This window comes from Sinohyriopsis cumingii, chromosome 11 (genome assembly GCF_028554795.1).
Source record: "Sinohyriopsis cumingii isolate HCF-2022 chromosome 11, ASM2855479v2, whole genome shotgun sequence".
NCBI lineage: Eukaryota > Metazoa > Mollusca > Bivalvia > Unionida > Unionidae > Sinohyriopsis > Sinohyriopsis cumingii.
Window position 1 is genome coordinate 64,206,916 of NC_142971.1, and position 23,191 is coordinate 64,230,106.

The window sequence follows — 23,191 nt, forward strand, 5'->3', positions numbered from 1 at the left end:
TGGAAACTTTGAAGATCTACCTTAGCTTTGCTAATATATTACCAGTTAGATGGGAACATTTTGAGAGGAAATGTGATGTAAATTTATTTAAGAAATCTGGTGGTTCTGTAATGGATTATTAGAGTTAGTTGGGAATATTTTGAGAGGAAATGTGATGTAAATTTATTTAAGAAATCTGATGGTTATGTAATGGATTATTAGAGTTAGATGGGAATATTTTGAGAGGAAATGTGATGTAAATTTATTTAAGAAATCTGGTGGTTATGTAATGGATTATTAGAGTTCGATTGGAATATTTTGAGAGGAAATGTGATGTAAATTTATTTAAGAAATCCGGTGGTTATGTAATGGATTATTAGAGTTAGATGGGAATATTTTGAGAGGAAATGTGATGTAAATTTATTTAAGAAATCTGGTGGTTATGTAATGGATTATTAGAGTTAGATGGGAATATTTTGAGAGGGAATGTGATGTAAATTTATTTAAGAAATCTGGTGGTTATGTAATGGATTATTAGAGTTAGTTGGGAATATTTTGAGAGGAAATGTGATGTAAATTTATTTAAGAAATCTGGTGGTTATGTAATGGATTATTAGAGTTAGATGGGAATATTTTGAGAGGAAATGTGATGGAAATTTATGTAAGAAATCTTTTGCTTCTGTAATGGATTATTAGAGTTAGTTGGGAATATTTTGAGAGGAAATGTGATGTAAATTTATTTAAGAAATCTGATGGTTATGTAATGGATTATTAGAGTTAGATGGGAATATTTTGAGAGGAAATGTGATGTAAATTTATTTAAGAAATCTGGTGGTTATGTAATGGATTATTAGAGTTCGATTGGAATATTTTGAGAGGAAATGTGATGTAAATTTATTTAAGAAATCCGGTGGTTATGTAATGGATTATTAGAGTTAGATGGGAATATTTTGAGAGGAAATGTGATGTAAATTTATTTAAGAATATCTGGTGGTTATGTAATGGATTATTAGAGTTAGATGGGAATATTTTGAGAGGGAATGTGATGTAAATTTATTTAAGAAATCTGGTGGTTATGTAATGGATTATTAGAGTTAGTTGGGAATATTTTGAGAGGAAATGTGATGTAAATTTATTTAAGAAATCTGGTGGTTATGTAATGGATTATTAGAGTTAGATGGGAATATTTTGAGAGGAAATGTGATGGAAATTTATGTAAGAAATCTTTTGCTTCTGTAATGGATTATTATAGTTAGTTGGGAATATTTTGAGAGGAAATGTGATGTAAATTTATTTAAGAAATCTGATGGTTATGTAATGGATTATTATAGTTAGTTGGGAATATTTTGAGAGGAAATGTGATGTAAATTTATTTAAGAAATCTGATGGTTATGTAATGGATTATTAGAGTTAGATGGGAATATTTTGAGAGGAAATGTGATGTAAATTTATTTAAGAAATCTGGTGGTTATGTAATGGATTATTAGAGTTTGATTGGAATATTTTGAGAGGAAATGTGATGTAAATTTATTTAAGAAATCCGGTGGTTATGTAATGGATTATTAGAGTTAGATGGGAATATTTTGAGAGGAAATGTGATGTAAATTTATTTAAGAAATCTGGTGGTTATGTAATGGATTATTAGAGTTAGATGGGAATATTTTGAGAGGGAATGTGATGTAAATTTATTTAAGAAATCTGGTGGTTATGTAATGGATTATTAGAGTTAGTTGGGAATATTTTGAGAGGAAATGTGATGTAAATTTATTTAAGAAATCTGGTGGTTATGTAATGGATTATTAGAGTTAGATGGGAATATTTTGAGAGGAAATGTGATGGAAATTTATGTAAGAAATCTTTTGCTTCTGTAATGGATTATTAGAGTTAGTTGGGAATATTTTGAGAGGAAATGTGATGTAAATTTATTTAAGAAATCTGGTGGTTATGTAATGGATTATTAGAGTTAGATGGGAATATTTTGAGAGGGAATGTGATGTAAATTTATTTAAGAAATCTGGTGGTTATGTAATGGATTATTAGAGTTAGATGGGAATATTTTGAGAGGAAATGTGATGTAAATTTATTTAAGAAATCTGGTGGTTATGTAATGGATTATTAGAGTTAGTTGGGAATATTTTGAGAGGAAATGTGATTTAAATTTATTTAAGAAATCCGGTGGTTATGTAATGGATTATTAGAGTTAGATGGGAATATTTTGAGAGGAAATGTGATGTAAATTTATTTAAGAAATCTGGTGGTTATGTAATGGATTATTAGAGTTAGATGGGAATATTTTGAGAGGGAATGTGATGTAAATTTATTTAAGAAATCTGGTGGTTATGTAATGGATTATTAGAGTTAGTTGGGAATATTTTGAGAGGAAATGTGATGTAAATTTATTTAAGAAATCTGGTGGTTATGTAATGGATTATTAGAGTTAGATGGGAATATTTTGAGAGGAAATGTGATGGAAATTTATGTAAGAAATCTTTTGCTTCTGTAATGGATTATTAGAGTTAGTTGGGAATATTTTGAGAGGAAATGTGATGTAAATTTATTTAAGAAATCTGATGGTTATGTAATGGATTATTAGAGTTAGATGGGAATATTTTGAGAGGAAATGTGATGTAAATTTATTTAAGAAATCTGGTGGTTATGTAATGGATTATTAGAGTTCGATTGGAATATTTTGAGAGGAAATGTGATGTAAATTTATTTAAGAAATCCGGTGGTTATGTAATGGATTATTAGAGTTAGATGGGAATATTTTGAGAGGAAATGTGATGTAAATTTATTTAAGAATATCTGGTGGTTATGTAATGGATTATTAGAGTTAGATGGGAATATTTTGAGAGGGAATGTGATGTAAATTTATTTAAGAAATCTGGTGGTTATGTAATGGATTATTAGAGTTAGTTGGGAATATTTTGAGAGGAAATGTGATGTAAATTTATTTAAGAAATCTGGTGGTTATGTAATGGATTATTAGAGTTAGATGGGAATATTTTGAGAGGAAATGTGATGGAAATTTATGTAAGAAATCTTTTGCTTCTGTAATGGATTATTATAGTTAGTTGGGAATATTTTGAGAGGAAATGTGATGTAAATTTATTTAAGAAATCTGATGGTTATGTAATGGATTATTATAGTTAGTTGGGAATATTTTGAGAGGAAATGTGATGTAAATTTATTTAAGAAATCTGATGGTTATGTAATGGATTATTAGAGTTAGATGGGAATATTTTGAGAGGAAATGTGATGTAAATTTATTTAAGAAATCTGGTGGTTATGTAATGGATTATTAGAGTTTGATTGGAATATTTTGAGAGGAAATGTGATGTAAATTTATTTAAGAAATCCGGTGGTTATGTAATGGATTATTAGAGTTAGATGGGAATATTTTGAGAGGAAATGTGATGTAAATTTATTTAAGAAATCTGGTGGTTATGTAATGGATTATTAGAGTTAGATGGGAATATTTTGAGAGGGAATGTGATGTAAATTTATTTAAGAAATCTGGTGGTTATGTAATGGATTATTAGAGTTAGTTGGGAATATTTTGAGAGGAAATGTGATGTAAATTTATTTAAGAAATCTGGTGGTTATGTAATGGATTATTAGAGTTAGATGGGAATATTTTGAGAGGAAATGTGATGGAAATTTATGTAAGAAATCTTTTGCTTCTGTAATGGATTATTAGAGTTAGTTGGGAATATTTTGAGAGGAAATGTGATGTAAATTTATTTAAGAAATCTGGTGGTTATGTAATGGATTATTAGAGTTAGATGGGAATATTTTGAGAGGGAATGTGATGTAAATTTATTTAAGAAATCTGGTGGTTATGTAATGGATTATTAGAGTTAGATGGGAATATTTTGAGAGGAAATGTGATGTAAATTTATTTAAGAAATCTGGTGGTTATGTAATGGATTATTAGAGTTAGATGGGAATATTTTGAGAGGGAATGTGATGTAAATTTATTTAAGAAATCTGGTGGTTATGTAATGGATTATTAGAGTTAGTTGGGAATATTTTGAGAGGAAATGTGATGTAAATTTATTTAAGAAATCTGGTGGTTATGTAATGGATTATTAGAGTTAGATGGGAATATTTTGAGAGGAAATGTGATGGAAATTTATGTAAGAAATCTTTTGCTTCTGTAATGGATTATTAGAGTTAGTTGGGAATATTTTGAGAGGAAATGTGATGTAAATTTATGTAAGAAATCTGGTGGTTATGTAATGGATTATTAGAGTTAGTTGGGAATATTTTGAGAGGAAATGTGATGTAAATTTATGTAAGAAATCTGGTGGTTATGTAATGGATTATTAGAGTTAGTTGGGAATATTTTGAGAGGAAATGTGATTTAAATTTATGTAAGAAATCTGGTGGTTATGTAATGGATTATTAGAGTTAGTTGGGAATATTTTGAGAGGAAATGTGATGTAAATTTATTTAAGAAATCTGGTGGTTATGTAATGGATTATTAGAGTTAGTTGGGAATATTTTGAGAGGAAATGTGATGTAAATTTATGTAAGAAATCTGGTGGTTATGTAATGGATTATTAGAGTTAGTTGGGAATATTTTGAGAGGAAATGTGATGTAAATTTATGTAAGAAATCTGGTGGTTATGTAATGGATTATTAGAGTTAGTTGGGAATATTTTGAGAGGAAATGTGATGTAAATTTATGTAAGAAATCTGGTGGTTCTGTAATGGATTATTAGAGTTAGTTGGGAATATTTTGAGAGGAAATGTGATGTAAATTTATGTAAGAAATCTGGTGGTTATGTAATGGATTATTAGAATTAGATGGGAATATTTTGAGAGGAAATGTGATGTAAATTTATGTAAGAAATCTGGTGGTTCTGTAATGGATTATTAGAGTTAGTTGGGAATATTTTGAGAGGAAATGTGATGGAAATTTATATAAGAAATCCGGTGGTTATGTAATAGATTATTAGAGTTAGATGGGAATATTTTGAGAGGAAATGAGATGGAAATTTATGTAAGAAATCTGGTGGTTAGTCTGAGGTTCACAAGGTGCAGTGGTAGCTCACTTGGTAGTGTCATACTTTTAATCCAAGGGTTGTGGGTTCAGTAACCACATAGGCCACGCCAGATTGGCAACCTTGGCCATTCTTGGGGAAAAAACAGTTAGCTTACATTTCCTCTGCATGATAATAATATGTTCAAAGTGCTATTAAATTTCAACTAAAATGTTTAGAAAAACTGCTTCATTTTGTATACTTTGATTTTTTTTGTTCTACAGGAAGTCCTCCCCAGTGTAATGCGTATGTTGGACAATGTGGTTTATACATCCTGGTAATGATTGTGGAGAAACTGTTTATGACGTTCCTCATTCAGTTTAAGTTTTGGGAGAATGTAAGTGTTGCATTTTTATATCAGCTTTATAGTTCAGAGAACTGAAGTTTCCTTGACACTAAAACATTTTATCATTCAGTATAAAAATGGACCAGTTTACTTTGACTCCCAGGGCCCAGATATATTTGATGATTAAGAAAGAAATTCATAAAAAACAAAGATGTATTTAGCAATCATTCAGCAGCAGGGAAGTCGTACAGACCAGGTGGCTCAGATAAATTTAACCCTCCCACCAAACATTTCTCCGTAGAAGCCTCAGAAAGCAGAAATAAACCCTCCTACGCAAATTAATCCGCAAAATTTCAACCCAAAGTGCATTTTTAGGCATAAAAAAAACAGCAATTTTTGGGGGGGGGTATTGTAAAATTTGTTTGTACCATAATGAATTATGGTGGGTTGCAATTTTATGAGTAAATTTGATCAAGACCTACTCGATACCTACTACGTGGATCATGAAGATTAATCGTGACAAAACCGTGCGGAGTTGCCTGAGCGTGACTAAAGAAATTTTTAAACTTATTTATATCCATATCACCGTTGCACCAAGTTTGATGAATATTCCTCAGCGTGTGAGTATCAACGCCATTAAATACCGATAAAATATTACAATTATCTCTAATTACCTTCGGAATTTGCGTATATCGTTGCGTCACGTAAATCACATCGGTGTTCTTGTGTCGGCCACGCGAGAATATCCTAGCTGGGTTAGTTTGCTTATCCAGCATCACATCATCAAAAACAACAAGATTATTAGCATCACCGTCTAAATTTTCCACTGATGGAGCTTCATTGATATCCGTTATAAATTCTATTGTGCCATCCTCAGTATTATCGCTAAATTCTTTTAATACCTGATAACATCGCTGATCATCAACGGACGGTGCAACCAAATACAATTTATCCCATTTTAACCATCTCATTATCAAATTTAGTAACAACTGTGTTTTTCCAGAACCAGATGGTCCAATGATTATCATTCTAATCGAATTTGGTAATGCCTCGGTGTGCTTTACTTGCTCGCGTTTTTTTGTGGCTGAAAAATCAATTACATTCATGTTATTAGAATATTATGGATTCATATTGTGTTAAGTGTCGCACTCGAACTGCTACGATAAATCCAATCGAAGTCGTTACACGCAACAACAGAAATGCAATCAAGGGAGAATGTGAAGTTTGCAAGACAATTAAGTTTAGATTTGTAAAAAAAAAAGTAGAACCGGAGGAGACATCGCAACCTCCTTAACAAATCTGCCTGGAGCTCCCTGGGCGAAATATCCCGGAGAGAAACATTTACCAGGATATAATTACTGCGGACCTGGTACAAGGCTAGATATAAGACTTAACGATAATAATCAACCAAATCCTGGCGAGGATCCAGTAAACGCTATCGATAACGCATGCTACTATCACGATCTTGCATATCGCAGCGGAGATTTACAACAAAGACATCTCGCTGATATTAAATTAATTCACGCAATAGATGCTATTCCTGATAAAAATTTCAAAGAGAAATTGGCAACTTGGTTGATAAAAGGAGCAATGAAAGGTAAATTAGTACTAGGTGCTGGTAATTTATAATGGAGCAAATATATTATTCTCCGCGAGGATTTTGGCGAGGAAAATCAGCAATAGCCAAACTTGCTAAGGCAGCAAAAGTAAAGCAATCTGTCGCTGAATCGTGGCTATCGAGGCAAGCAGTCTGGCAAATTTATCTTCCTCCGCCTAAGAAAATATCATATGCGAGTTTCTCTGTCAGCGTCCCTAATGAAGTCCATCAGGCTGATCTTATGTTTCTTCCTTACGATACCGTCGACGGAGTCACATATAAATACGTGTTGACGGTTGTTGATATTGCTAGCAGATACAAGGAAGCGGAACCGTTATCGAATAAAACAGCAACAGATATTGCTAAGGCGTTTAGCGAAATTTATTCACGATCTCCATTAACATGGCCGAAGCTTCTCCAGGTTGATCCAGGTCGAGAATTTCTTGGCGCGGTTACTTCACTGATGAAAAAGAATAATGTTAAAATCCGTCGCGGTATTGTAGGTGTTCATCACAATCAAGCTATCGTTGAGAGATTCAATAAAACTCTTGCAGAACGATTATTCGGATATCAGTACGCGAGAGAATTTATCCAAGATAAACGATCTCACGATTGGGTAACAAGATTACCTCACGTGATTAACGCACTAAATAACGAAGTAACACGAACAATATCAATGAAACCCGCAATTGCAATTACAAAGACAAAAATACCACTAAAGCGAGATTCTACTATTCCACCTGTGTTAGGTAGCGTCACGGTCAGATATTTATATAAGGAGGGAGAAGCCGAGGGTGGCAGAAAAAGAGCAACTGATCCAAACTGGAGTGTTACGACACATAAAATATCAGCTGTAACAAGATCATCAGGAAGGCCAGCGATTTATTTTCTAGATTCACTAGCACCACAACGCGGATTTACCAAAGAAGAATTACAAATAATACCAAAGGATACTCAATTACCACCATCGTCGTTAATGTGAAATTTAATTCTACCTAACTGAGATAATTTTCTTACTCGAGACACGGCTAGATAAACTAAATTTGACCAGGAAATTCTATCATCGACGATCCAGACCTGGCCATCTACTGTTAATCCCTGTGATGAATGTATCGTTGCTGCGTATCCGAGTTTCCATGGCGATCTTTCTGCGTTTATTGCATCATTGACAAGATTAATATCAACGAAAATAATATCGTTCAAAACTAATATTTTTTCTTCTCCGCACGGCAAAGTAACATTAATATTTTGTTTTCTAGTATCAGCGGGCCTATAGCATAATGGTACCGGCAATGTTGGAAATTTATCACAATGAAGTTTGAATAATATTTCCTGAATAACATCGCGAACAATTTTTCTGCTAGCAATAATCAGATGATCTGGACGCCACAAAGTTAGAAAATTATCCATCGAAGTTTCGTCGATTATTTTTCTCATCACATCGCATTGAAACTTATTAGGTTGCAATCGAATCATTTTTTTAAACTCGGTCAGTAAAATATCATTAGATCTATAATCAGCGTCAATTTCTTCATAATAATCTACAAAATTTCTAAGCCACCTGTGAGGAGATTCACCATCAATAGGATCAGGTTGGCCGTGATCTCCGCACATTATTACAGCGGTATTTTTTTCTTCTAGCCAACCCAGGAATAATTTTAACACAACTAAATTTACCGTGCAAATTTCATCAAATATTATAATCTTGTTGATATATTTATTTCCCATTCGAGCTGAATCCCACAATCCACCGCTGTACTTGAAATAACTATGATACGTACAAGAATTAACGCCACGCTGTTTTATTTCTCGCGCTAATCTATGAGTTGGAGTCAACACGATCATATCAGAGTTTGAAAATAAGTTTATCGCTCGTGTTGTTTTACCACTACCACCAGGACCATTTAGGTAAACGAATTTGTTTCGTGAAATCGGATCAAACGCAGATACTGCTGTTGATATTTCATCACATTTATCTTTATGAAACTTATCGCAATCTTCTACATCCGCGTCCTCACAATAATCTAGAATATCCTCGTTTTTTATTCTCCAAGTTCCCCAGGAACCATCGGTGATTAAATTTTCCAATCTACATTGAAATTTCTTATTGATATAAAATGAATCCGTTGCAACCCTTACCGCGATATCAGAAAATTTATTTATCATTGACAGCAAATTGATACTCACATAAGCGAGCATTGATGATCTTAAATGAGTATACTGCGCGGATTCTCCATCGAGATAAGTGATCACTGTACCCAATTTTTCTCCATCAATAATAATATTTTCTCTACTGCAAAATATTCCACGAGACACTGTATCAGCAATAATAAAATCCATCTCGGCATCATTGATAAATAACCTAGCGTGGCGATGTTTATGATCAACTGATCCTCCTTGAGTAAATTTACCAATTATTTTTCTTCCAATATCTTTCGCGTTCTCACAATCCGTGGGTAACCACACCTCGGTCTGCTTTCTATACGATATAATCGCTTCACTTACCGTCAATGATATCAACATCGACGAATCCAACATATACCTCAATAATACCGTAGGGACCCATCTTCGCTGAGATAAATGCCGACCAAACCAAATATAACAAATTTTATGCAAATTTTCAGCAAGTTCGAATGAAGTAACATGAGCGAATCCTGTCATTACAAAATCAGGTAACGGTCCGTTAATTGCCACTCTTGTCATCTCGTTGGTAGGATGGCCAAATTTAACAAAGTAATTTGCACAATCGCCATACCCAAGGAAACTTCCAGGATAGCATGCGCTCATATCAACGGAAATCATATCTTCGAAATAATACTTGGTATTCCATAATCCTCCATGGCCGTATTCGATACAGCTAAGTTGAATATCATTAAGAAATTCATTTCTTGTAGGTTTCCACGAATTTCTTTCTCTCGCAGCATGAGCGGCAACAGACGGAACAGTAAAGCAATTTGTCAGTAACTGATCTGGATTTGACGAATACTTCTCCGCGATATTTTTCATCGATTCATGTAATATTTCATCTCGGTAAATATCTCCGCGTGGCAAGATAAATTGATCGTATCTTTCTTCGCTAGAAAATAACCAAATCGATATTGGATCGGACTTGGCTAATAGTTTGATATATCTAAACATTGCATCGGAACTATCTTTCCCAGATTCCACGGGATAAAACTTAACAACACGATCTCGCGGGAATATCATTACCGACTGACTCCACGCATGTGAATTATGATCAACAATTTCGATTGGTGTTCCTCGAGAATTATACGGCGATGAATATAATATTTCACCCGATAGTGTTTTAACCGTAATAGGAAATTTAAGTTTCTTACTTAACGCAGCAACATCATCGATTGATGCGCCATCAGCAACTGTCTTTGCCCATGAATTAATTTTATCCAATCTCAATTGAGTCAGACCAGATCCTCGTCGTGCGTTTTTCATGTGCTCGATAACTCGCTCAGCTACACAATTTATCATCGGAGATTCCCTCATCGCAGGTAGATTTTTCACATCAGGATTATTATTCAGCCGATAAATTCCATAAACAACAGCACTAGAAGGATACGCCCTAGCATAATAAGGACCGTCTATACCCAGCAGCAATCCCGGTTTCGAATTTTTATCAAGAACAACATTTTTCTTATCGCCACGTACTGGATCTCGTTTATCACGAATAATCCAAATGTCATCGGGCATTTGTGCAATAAATTTTATTCCGAAAATAAATCTCTCTTCTTTGTGTGAGTTTTTTATATGTTCGATTATCTTCTTCGCTCGCTCCAGATTCATCGTAGCATCAACGAAATTAGTTTTCCATGTCGACCAAACATGAATCGCTCCATCATCAAAAAATTCCTTCTTCGCACTATCAACTTCAGGAATGATATATTCTGCCTCATCAAGATCAAATAAATCCATTATTATATTTTAGACAAATATCTAAATATAATGAAGCAATGCAAATGGATAACAGTTGGATCAACAAAATCATGTGATAAATCCTGTAGAGGTGAATATTGTGGCGCTCACATATACGAAATTCGACGAGGCAACAAAGGACCACAGCGATGTTTAGTTTGCCAAGTTGGTATTCGAGGAAAGACAAGATTGTGTTTCTCCTGTGGAGGAAAGAAATATCGTGAGTTACGGAGATATTATGAAAAAAGATCCTCGTCAGTGATATCTTGTGAAGAAGATTATATTAATCGTTTCAAAGCAAATTTCGATTTAAACAAAGAGAATATCATATATGGAAATGAAATCAGCGATTCCCACAATGAAAATCACATGCGAGTATAAATCGCATCCCATCATCGAAGGTTACGAAGCATCTGAGGATGGTAATGTCAGAAACATCAAAACAAAGAAACGTGTTGGTAGTATTTGTAATTCGGGATATCTCAAATTTACAGTCCATAAAAGAAATGAAAGAACAGAATGTTATTCGAATCATAGATTTATATTCGAATGCTACAAAGGACCAATAGAGAGAGGACTTGTTATCGACCACATTGACGGTAATAAACTTAACAATAAACTTTCCAATCTGCGCGCGGTAACCCAGAGTGAAAATTCAAGATTTGGTAATAACCGTGGATTTCCTAATTATTCGAGGACTGTTAAATCAGTGAATCAAGCAACAGGTGAGGAAATCGCGTTTACATCGATGAGTGCAGCAGCAAAACATTTCTTTATTGAACCACGATCAGTACAATTTGTGGCAGAAGGAAAATATAACGCAACATTTTCTTATGATGCTGATTCATGGATCAAATTCTCCTATGTACCAATAATATTTGATTCGGAGAGTGACGAAGAATAATTGAATATCTCCGCAAAACAAAAAAAAAAGATTAATTTTGAAAATTTCCCTGGATTTTATTTATTTTTTTCGCCCATTTTTTCCCACGGAGATAGATTTGGAAAATCTCACTTGCGATTTAAAAATCGGGAATCAGAGATTCTCACGATTTCACCAAAAGATTGATACTCACAGTTTCTCCTCGTATATCAAGTAAATTTCCTTTTTGATCCGTTAATTTGAAATTTATTCTTGTCAATAATCGATTATGACATCGCAGGTAAAACGGATTCATTGGTTCCTTGATTATCAAATAACCAGGAGATGCGCTAGGTGAAAATGAATACAATATAAAACCCTGATGAGCTTGATTTGACTCTGACGAATCCACGTTGTAACTACCCTCGACAACATCCGCGTGAAGATAAATCGCGATAACATCCGTTATATTAACGATACCCGGCGATATATGTCGTCCACCTTTGTCAGGATCGTTATTGTGTTTAAGAATCAATTCTGAATGTACTTTTTTGGTCCATGAGGCATGTAATTTCGGAAATAAATCATCGATGGTATCAGTGACGGATTTTCTCATCGCATCAAAATCAGAATTAGGAAATTTAAATTTTGGCAGTGTTTCCTCGGTTAATTCAAATACTCTCATGAATTTTTGTTTTTCACCCGAGTTCTTGATCAACTCGAATTTGCTAATAGGAAGAACATAGTCGGCAATTGATATATCGTCGACTATCGCCCGAATAAACATATCATGATAATATTCAATATCATTCGCAAGCTGATTTAAAATCTTCACGTGTTTTATAATTTCGCTACATGAACCAGATTTATTTAGGATGCATTCATGAAATGATCCTCGCAATAAATTTAATTGTAATTCGTGTTCTTGAATAAACTCGTCTAGTGTTCTTCTTACCAAGATACCGTCTATGGGGGCTATTATCCTGTTAATGTGGGTAGCGTCGAAGATTTTCACATCTGGGGGGATTTTAGGAAGAGGCAACCATGAGAGAATTCTTTCGTTAATAAAAGTGAAAGCGAACATTACCAGGTTAAATTTGTGGTTATTCATGAGATTGATGGCGCTGTGGATCAAGGGTTTGTGTTTGATATCTCCATACCATCCTTCGTCGGTTGTAAAATCTTCCTTTTTTGGTTCCGGTAGTTCTGGAAGGGTTTCATCATACCAACCTGGAATAATAACATCCGATTTCTTTGGTTTTATCAGAGGTGCGACCTCGGGCCAACCTAATATATTCCTGATCGATGATTGGTAAATATCTACCACGTACGGTGATTTCACTTCTATCATTGACGATAGTGTTGGATCATGTGAAGATATCTTTATTCCCGGAGTAGCATCGCCGGTTAAATTTGATATTCTAGTGGTAAACTCATTATTCAGCTGATCAATTTCGTAACTACCGGTTGGTATACCAACAACGATCCAATCCGGTGTTCCATCGGGTTTATTTTTATTTGCAAAAACAAGTGAATTATTTGGCATCAAATTACCGAATGATTTTGATCTAACATTAGGCCAGCTATTGTAGACGCGCAATTGTGTTAATGCAATTTCATTAACGCTAATTGGTGTTGAGAAATTAATACTAAACTCGGGTTTCGTTGAACTTAGCGATATTAACGTTGTTGTCGGCGGTGTCGTGTTTGTCACGATCTGGGCTAGCTCGGACATTATTAATATTCATTTGTTCAATCTCCGAGTAAATACTAATCATTGAAGAAAATTCTAGATCGGATATAACACCGTCGTTGAGACTCTCAGAAATCATCGATGATAATTTCGAGTATGCGTCATTTACCTTAGTTAGTTTACTTTTGTACGAAGATAACTTTTCACTCGTGCACGAGGATATTTTCTTCGCAATTATATTTAAAACACCAGCGATTGCTGTTGTTGACGATATTATTATTGTTGCTGCAATTGGCGCTATCATTGTTACCGCGGATAATATTATTCCTGCACCAGCGACCACGGCCGATACCGCGTACACTGCAACGTCAATGATAACTAATTTGCGCTGGTATTTATTTATTTTTATTTGATAATCGTCAAGTTGTTTTCGTAACGAATCCTGCCATGATCGCGCAAGATTATATCGATAATCCGATGCGTTCATATATAAATAATTCTCTATATAATTCTGGTGGTGTTTCGGATAAATATTCGAAAACTACAAAAAAATGAATTTGGGTTGTTATGGTTCTATCTGGTGGTACTAGTTCGGTATAAAATATTTGCCCTTCATCTAAGGGTGCAATAATAAAACCGGGATAATATTCAATGAAATTTGCATTACGGGTTTTTGCATTGAATTTTATCCTGGAGATAATATATATTCGATAAATACCCGTAATTGGCGCTTGAAGGAAAAATGGGTCAACCCCAGGTGTCCATATACCTTTATGTGTATTTACCACAAATGGCACACTACAGGTAACATTTTTTATTTCTACTTTTTTTGGTATCGAAATTCGCGATAATCTTTCAAGGTTCATTGACGATATTTTTGTGTTGATATTGTTAATTTTTGTGGTTGTTTCGATAATTTCCCTACCTAATTGCTTTACGTCAGTGGCGTGACCAGTTTTATCGTCGGATTGGTCAATCTTTGCTATTGTAGCGAGAAGTTTTGTGTTTAAATCTCGAATTTTTTCGTCGTACGTTGATGTATCTAACTTTTGACGCGCTAATTCACGTACCACGTTAATTTCATCGTTGATGGATTTTATTTGTCCTTGCATCACGTTAATCCCCTTGGTAAATTCAGGAACAACAACATTACCGAGTTTAATAATTTCCTCGTTGATTTTTTTGTTGAGATCGTCGATCGATGGTTTCTGACCCATCGAGATATTTACTTCGTTAATTTCGGCAAGAATACTAGTAATTTCCTCGTTGATTTTTTTTATTTTTTTGTTGAGATCGTCGATTGATGTTTTATCGATTTTCTGACTCATCGAGATATTTACTTCGTTAATTTCGGCAAGAATACTAGTAATTTCCTCGTTGATTTTTTTTATTTTCTCGCTAAGATCGTCATGTGATGCTTGATCGGCTTTCTTATTTGCTAGTTCGTTTGCGGCGGAGGAAGTATCACTGGATGTTTTTATATTCTCGTCAAATTTTTTGCTAAATTTATCTAAAACATCGTCAAGTTTTTTAAGGTCGTTATTTAGCCTGTTAAGTCTTTTTGTCATTCTATCTTGAAGATCGTCGTGTAATGCTTTATCGGCCTTCAGGGGTAACTTTGCTATAATATCGGCGATATCAGCAATAGATTTTAATACCATCTCCGATTGGCGAGTAAATTGACTAATGTGATCGCGGTATTCGTCTCGCTTGATTATGTCAGTTATTTTAACGTTACTAGTTTGTAATCGCCCTTCTGTATTTTGAAATACAGCAACTTCACCAGGATCAACTTCTGACAACGATAAAAGATTGTTAATATCGCTCTTGGTTGCAAACTTTGATGTATCGATGTCGACTGCATCTTTTTTTTCTTTTCTGAAGAGAGATCTACCGTAAATGTCAACCATGATATTTATCTACGGTATATTCAAATAAAATTTTGCGAAAAGGACGAGATGATTTTGAAATTGCATCAAGGACATTAATTGACTCCGGGCCGCATATTGGTGGATCCGCTAATGTTTGTGTTGGAAGTGTTGAATACCAAACCGGAAGTTTTAGTTTTGACACGTATTTGATAAATTCATTTGGCGGTGCTAATCCGTATGAGTCGAAGTAAATAACTTCGCGAGGATTAATCGCATACGCAACCCAGTGAGTGCCAGGGCCGGAATTTTTATCAAGATTTATTATTCCTGTCTCGGTGAGATTTGGTTTATCTGGTAGTTGATCTCGCATAAATACGCCTCTGAAAAATTTTATTTTCTTTTTTTTTGCTTCACTTATTAAATCTAAATTTGAGGCTGGTAGGCTCGACTTAGACCGGATCCGTACGGGGGTCGTCTTAGGTAAAGGCCTGATCCTTGTTGCGGCTGCAATAATTTTGCGAGAAGAGAGGGGAAGAGAAATCCTCCCTTTTTTTTGCGATATCCTCTTCCAACGATTTTACTTCCTATTGCGGAACCTATCCCTCCAAGTGCGCCCAATCCTAATGCTTTTCCACCTGCTATTAACGCGGGTATAAGCGCAGCCAATGGAAAAATACCACCTACTTTGATCATATCTCTGATTGCACCTATCGAGAGATTCAAGCGAATACCAGTATTTGCTGATCTGGCTCTGGTGAAATGTCCGTGTTGATTTTTAGTTAACGATAGTTTGTTAGGTCCACCGTGAAGTTGATTACTTTTTAAGGTTAAACTTAAACCTCGTCGCGCTGTTGTTGCTGCATGAAGTTTTTTCACCTGACCGGGGGTCAGAGTTACGCTGACGTGATCGTATGGCATATTAATAATCACTTAATCTAAATTTAGAATTTTGTTACATGTTCTCTACGGGTGCATCGATGACTCTCATTCTTCCACTAATACCTTCTAGGATCATTGTTCTATCGCTGAGAATAACCGCGATTGCTCTTGCCGGTCCTCCTGTGTTAATTCTGGCTTTGAAATGAATATCGACAACCGACTGCTTTACTAAATCGAGATGTTCCAGGGAAAAGTAATAGATAGGATAGAGTGTATTAAAATCTAGTTGTGATATTTGCAATCCGGTATCAATATTTTGATCGCGGCCCATGAAACTTAACAATCGATGATACGCGCGTGCCGTGGAATAATTTTCAAAATTGATAGCTATTTCTTCGGATGGCTCCTGTTGGCCATTTATTCTCAACGAAACATTTGTTGCCTCGAATTTATCAAATATCATGTGACTGTGTAATTGATCGTATTTATTTATGTTTTGGAGAGCAACAAAGATATGTCTTGGTGCGGAAGAACCTTGTTGTGAAGCAATTCGCCAGGTAAATATTCCGTTCATATTAATATCGTAGGAGTCAGTCATAGTTGTTAGCCAGGACATAACGGATTTTCCACCTTGATTCATAAATGACAATAATTTTTCTTCTATAATCATCGACGGTGTTATTGCTGGCATCCACAAGGTAATTTTTTCAAGGACAACTTTGCCAGCATCTGGACCAGCTTCTCGCCAGATGGCTCTATTATCATCGGCGTCTCGAACGAAAGATATCGTATGCTTCGCTCCGTAAATAACTTTTCTAAAATGTCTGCAAAATCCAAAAATATGAGATAACGGAATTGCACAGGAAAATCTTCGATCACCCCCAACTAACATTTTATTTCGTGTGTAAAATCCAAGGTTGTAATTGTCATTAGGTCCCAACACCACAGGTTCGACATCAGCAATATTGGCAGCGGCAGTATGTTCGTGCGGTCGTACTTTATTATACGGGTAACTATCAGGATGATCAGAGTTATCCTTGGCGAACATCATACTAGGACCGGCTGACCTGGTAAAATCATCAGAGTATCTTGCTAGTCCTATGATCGTCGTTGCTATATCAACATTATTCGTGATTGACTCAATCTCTTTTCCATCGATCATGTAAGTGGCGTTCTTGAATAATGCCATGATACCATTGTTAACAAATCCTATCTTATAAGCCGCCGCAAAGTTGGTATCGTCGGTTTTTACAATTCTCCCAACAAATTCGATATACGCCTCAGATGGAAGAAAATATCTTGTTGTATCGTGGACTTGTATTTCCTTTCGATTTCTTGAATCGGGCTCAACTGTATCGTACGAGAAATACTGGAAATCTCGCACTGATGTATCCCTACCTACTGGTTCATCCATGTCAAATACTTCATTTGACACTTGTGCGAACATTTATTATTAATAATATCGTCTAAAACGAAGACCATCACCTGAAACAAAACTTGTATTTGCTAAATTTGTATTAGTAACATTCTGTGCTGGATTTATATTAGCAACTTCCTGCACTAGATTTGTTATAGCAGCTTCCTGTGCTAGATCATTTATTTTTTTATTTGCCGCATCATTTATGGCCTTACTGACTTCAGGTGGCATTTCTCTGGTAATGGGTAATTTAACAGGTTGCTTTTTACGTACTAAACTTAATATTTTATCTTTGATAGCGTTGAAGCCTTTACTGGCCAAATTACCGATACCAGAAACAGCAGTCTCACCTATCTTTCCTATCGCTTTCAATCCTAGTTGTTTTACCATTGGTCCAATTTTAGGTATTACTCGCGTGACAAGACTTCCAACGATATCGCCGAATCCATTACCGTGAATATATTTGTATACTGGCAATCGAGAGTTTACTATGCGGACCTGATTAGGTCTGCGTTGATGTTTATGAATAATCATGTTATTTCAATTGTATTGATTTAATCGATGAGTTCATCGACAAACTCCTTGTAAATGTGAGAATCGATGATACCACCACGGAATAATCGCTGACAAATATCTGATGCTTCGTTGACTATCTCACGAGAATTATTTCCTGCTCGCTTTCCTCCGATTAATACTTCGAGGCGAGATACATCGTTGACAACACTATCGGGACAAACTGAATATCCGCTTCCTGTTTTTTTTGTTTCTGGAGATTCCAATGGCGTTGAGTAAAATATTTCGTCTGACGGCGATGAAGATGTCCCTGACGATGAATTCGGTGGCGAATCCCCTATAGGACTATCTTGTTTAGGATATTTTTCCCTTATAGTGAGATATGGGCTTATAGCAGCCTTTTCAAGAGGAGCATATGGTTGTAAAATAGAAACTTCTTCAAGTGATTTTACACGCGGGGGGTATGTTAATTTAGAAATAAGTTCCTCTGTGGGATTATAAAATTTTTTAGGACTAAACTTTTCAGGACTATCTTTTTTAGGTGTTATTAAAGTTGATGCTCTTGCTTTTCCCTCTGATAACTTTATTCTGTAATTACCAACATCCAATGAAAATTTCCCAAAATCTTCATCAGAATATCTTACTGGTTTTCCTAAACTACCAAAATACATCATCGCATACCAATCAAGTGTGTTAACTTTATCAACATCAATTTCTTTTCGCAAAAAGAATCTTTTATTTTCCGTAGAATCATCCGCAGCCATTTGAACTACTGAATCATAGTTGCCAAGTAAATACAACCTGTTTGTATTCAAATAATTATCCGCTGTTACACTAGGATCAATTTTAAACACACTACTAGCCGGTGATGATTTATATTTGGGTACAATTATCGGTTCATCACTCTGATCTTTTTTCTTTTTTGGTTTTCTTTCCTTTTTCTGAGGTGGAGTTCTTTCTTTTGGTCTAGCTCCTAATTCCTCTGGTTGAAATATTGGCTCCTGTGGTTGAATATCTTCCTGTGATGTTTCTTTTCTCCCTCGTTTTTTAGTTTTTTCCTTCTTCTCCTGTTGTTTTCTTTCTTTTTCCAGTTGTTTTCTTTCTTCTTTTTCCTGTTGTTTTCTTTCTTTCTCCAGTTGTTTTCTTTCTTCCGCCTCTTGCTTATTATATCTTTGTGTATCTCTTGCCGTTTCTAAAAACCTTCTGTAACGCGGATCCGCTGTCTTACTTATTGATGTTGTTTGTGTGTAAATTTTATATACCATATCATACCAACTATCGCGAGTTGCATATCTTTTTTTCCCCACTGCAGTCAAAAATTCAGTTCGACTACTAAAATATTCCTCCGCAAATTGGCCAATCTCATCTATATTATACAATGTCGAGAGGGGCTGCGATATTATTTCCCATCCCTCATCGGTGAAATTTTCTCTTAAATTATCGATATTAAACTTCCCTTTTATCATTGAGATTTTTCTTCCTCCCGGTTTTCCACCTCCAGGTTTTCCTCCATCAGCAATTGCAAGTTGTTGCGCCGCTGCTGCTATTGCTAATCGCTCGGGTAATGTTCGTGATTGATCCTCAATACCTTTCAACATAGGAAAGATTCCACGTTTTCTAGCATCTGGATCTTTTTCGTCGCCATATACAACCTGCTCAATTGTTCCGGTCACTGGCTTCAACCATTTTGCCGAAGTTTCTGAAATTCCATGTTGCATATCTTCGTAACCACGAACATTTCTCTTAAATAATCGTTTTGTCGGAATTAGCTTCTTTAATGCCGCTAATTGATCTCGCGCTAATCTAGCAGATTGAGGCTCTCCAACTGTGCTAACTTTTCGACTCATCTTATTTTCAACTATATTGTTTTATTGTGAAATAAAATTAGTATCCGCAACCCACCATAATTCATTATGGTACAAACAAATTTTACAATACCCCCCCCCAAAAATTGCTGTTTTTTTTTATGCCTAAAAATGCACTTTGGGTTGAAATTTTGCGGATTAATTTGCGTAGGAGGGTTTATTTCTGCTTTCTGAGGCTTCTACGGAGAAATGTTTGGTGGGAGGGTTAAATTTATCTGAGCCACCTGGTCTGTACGACTTCCCTGCTGCTATCATTCTCACTTGTATTTTATAGTTTTACTTAATCTGATCTTAATCTCTTTGCAAAATATAATCCTAAATTAAAATGATGACAAGCTGACATTTAATGTGGTGATTATCTTATTAATCTTAATATAGTAATTCCAATTAATTGGTTTCTTAATAACCTGCGGTAAGATCATATCATAGAATGAGTATTCTAATTGGTCCTAAGTGAAAAAGATGCTGACTGCTATTTAGTATGGCCATTTTGATGACAAAAGTCTTTTCTCCATACTTGTTTGACTCGTATAGTGTAAAATGTAGTTTTCGTACATTAAAATAGTGTTGATATATGTATTTTTATTATTCAAAGATTGGAACAAGGACTACATGCAATGCTTTTTTATTATTCAAAGATTGGAAAGGGGACTACATGCAATGTATTTTTATTATTCAAAGATTGGAATGGGGACTACATGAAATGTATTTATATTATTCAAAGATTGGAATGGGGATTACATGCAGTTATTTTTATTATTCAAAGATTGGAACAAGGACTACATGCAATGCTTTTTTATTATTCAAAGATTGGAAAGGGGACTACATGCAATGTATTTTTATTATTCAAAGATTGGAATGGGGACTACATGAAATGTATTTATATTATTCAAAGATTGGAATGGGGATTACATGCAGTTATTTTTATTATTCAAAGATTGGAATGGGGACTACATGCAATGTATTTTTATTATTCAAAGATTGGAATGGGGACTACATGCAATGTATTTTTATTATTCAAAGATTGGAATGAGGACTACATGAAATGTATTTTTATTATTCAAAGATTGGAATGGGGACTACATGAAATGTATTTTTATTATTCAAAGATTGGAACGGGGACTACATGCAATGTATTTTTATTATTCAAAGATTGGAATGGGGACTACATGCAATGTATTTTTATTATTCAAAGATTGGAAAGGGGACTACATGCAATGTATTTTTATTATTCAAAGATTGGAATGGGGACTACATGCAATGTATTTTTATTATTCAAAGATTGGAAAGGGGACTACATGCAATGTATTTTTATTATTCAAAGATTGGAAAGGGGACTACTTGCAATGTATTTTGATTATTAAAAGATTGGAAAGGAGACTACATGCAATTGATTTTTATTATTCAAAGATTGGAAAGTGGACTACATGAAATATATTTTTATTATTCAAAAATTGGAAAGGGACTACATGACATGTGTTTTTATTATTCAAAGATTGGAATGGGGACTACATGCAATTTATTTTTATTATTCAGAGATTGGAAAAGGGACTACATGCAATATACTTTTATTATTCAAAGATTGGAAAGAGAACTAAATGCAGTGTATTTTTATTATTCAATGATTGGAATAGGGACTTCATGAAATGTATTTTTATTATTCAGATATTGGAAAGGAGACTACATGCAATGTATTTTGTTATTCAAAGATTGGAAAGGGGACTAAATGCAATGTATTTTGTTATTCAAAGATTGGAAAGGGGACTAAATGCAATGTATTCTTATTATTCAAAGATTGGAATAGGGACTTCATAAAATGTATTTTTATTATTCAAATATTGGAAAGGGGACTACATGCAATGTATTTTGTTATTCAAAGATCGGAAAGGGGACTAAATGCAATGTATTTTGTTATTCAAAGATTGGAAAGGGGACTAAATGCAGTGTATTCTTATTATTCAAAGATTGGAATAGGGACTTCATAAAATGTATTTTTATTATTCAAATATTGGAAAGGGGACTACATGCAATGTATTTTGTTATTCAAAGATTGGAAAGGGGACTAAATGCAATGTATTTTGTTATTCAAAGATTGGAAAGGGGACTAAATGCAATGTATTCTTATTATTCAAAGATTGGAATAGGGACTTCATAAAATGTATTTTTATTATTCAAATATTGGAAAGGGGACTAAATGCAATGTATTTTTATTATTCAAATATTGGAAAGGGGATTACATGCAATGTATTTTGTTATTCAAAGATTGGAAAGGGGACTAAATGTAATGTATTTTGTTATTCAAAGATTGGAAAGGGGACTACGTGCAATGTATTTTTATTATTCAAATATTGGAAAGGGGATTACATGCAATGTATTTTGTTATTCAAAGATTGGAAAGGGGACTAAATGTAATGTATTTTGTTATTCAAATATTGGAAAGGGGACTACATGCAATGTATTTTTATTATTCAAATATTGGAAAGGGGATTACATGCAATGTATTTTGTTATTCAAAGATTGGAAAGGGGACTAAATGTAATGTATTTTGTTATTCAAATATTGGAAAGGGGACTACATGCAATGTATTTTTATTATTCAAATATTGGAAAGGGGATTACATGCAATGTATTTTTATTATTCAAATATTGGAAAGGGGACTAAATGCAATGTATTTTATTATTCAAAGATTGGAAAGGGGACTAAATGTAATGTATTTTGTTATTCAAAGATTGGAAAGGGGACTACATGCAATGTATTTTTATTATTCAAATATTGGAAAGGGGATTACATGCAATGTATTTTGTTATTCAAAGATTGGAAAGGGGACTAAATGTAATGTATTTTGTTATTCAAATATTGGAAAGGGGACTACATGCAATGTATTTTTATTATTCAAATATTGGAAAGGGGATTACATGCAATGTATTTTGTTATTCAAAGATTGGAAAGGGGACTAAATGTAATGTATTTTGTTATTCAAATATTGGAAAGAGGTCTACATGCAATGTATTTTTATTATTCAAAGATTGGAATGGTGACTACTTGAAATGTATGTTTATTATTCAAAGATTGGAAAAGCGACTACATGCAATGTATGTTTTTTTATTCAAAGATTGGAACAGGGAATATATGTGAAAATAAGTGTATATCTTTATCTATTGCAGGTAAGGAAATTCATTATGGCCCCAGTGAAGGATCCAAAGTTGGAACTGGTGATAGTCATGTTTATAGTGCCACTAGTTGTAAATGTGAGT

The 23,191-nt window shown here is 34.3% G+C and overlaps 1 protein-coding gene across 1 annotated transcript in view; it reads left to right on the top strand.

Annotated features, from left to right (window-relative positions):
• The window catches only part of LOC149788585 (store-operated calcium entry regulator STIMATE-like), a 60,524-nt gene that overhangs the window by 20,037 nt on the left and 17,296 nt on the right, over nt 1–23,191 (top strand). The window contains exons 5-6 of the mRNA XM_089974640.1: nt 5,252–5,364; nt 23,102–23,185. Coding sequence (XP_089830766.1) covers nt 5,252–5,364; nt 23,102–23,185 — 197 coding nt within the window. The remainder of the gene's footprint in view (nt 1–5,251; nt 5,365–23,101; nt 23,186–23,191) is intronic.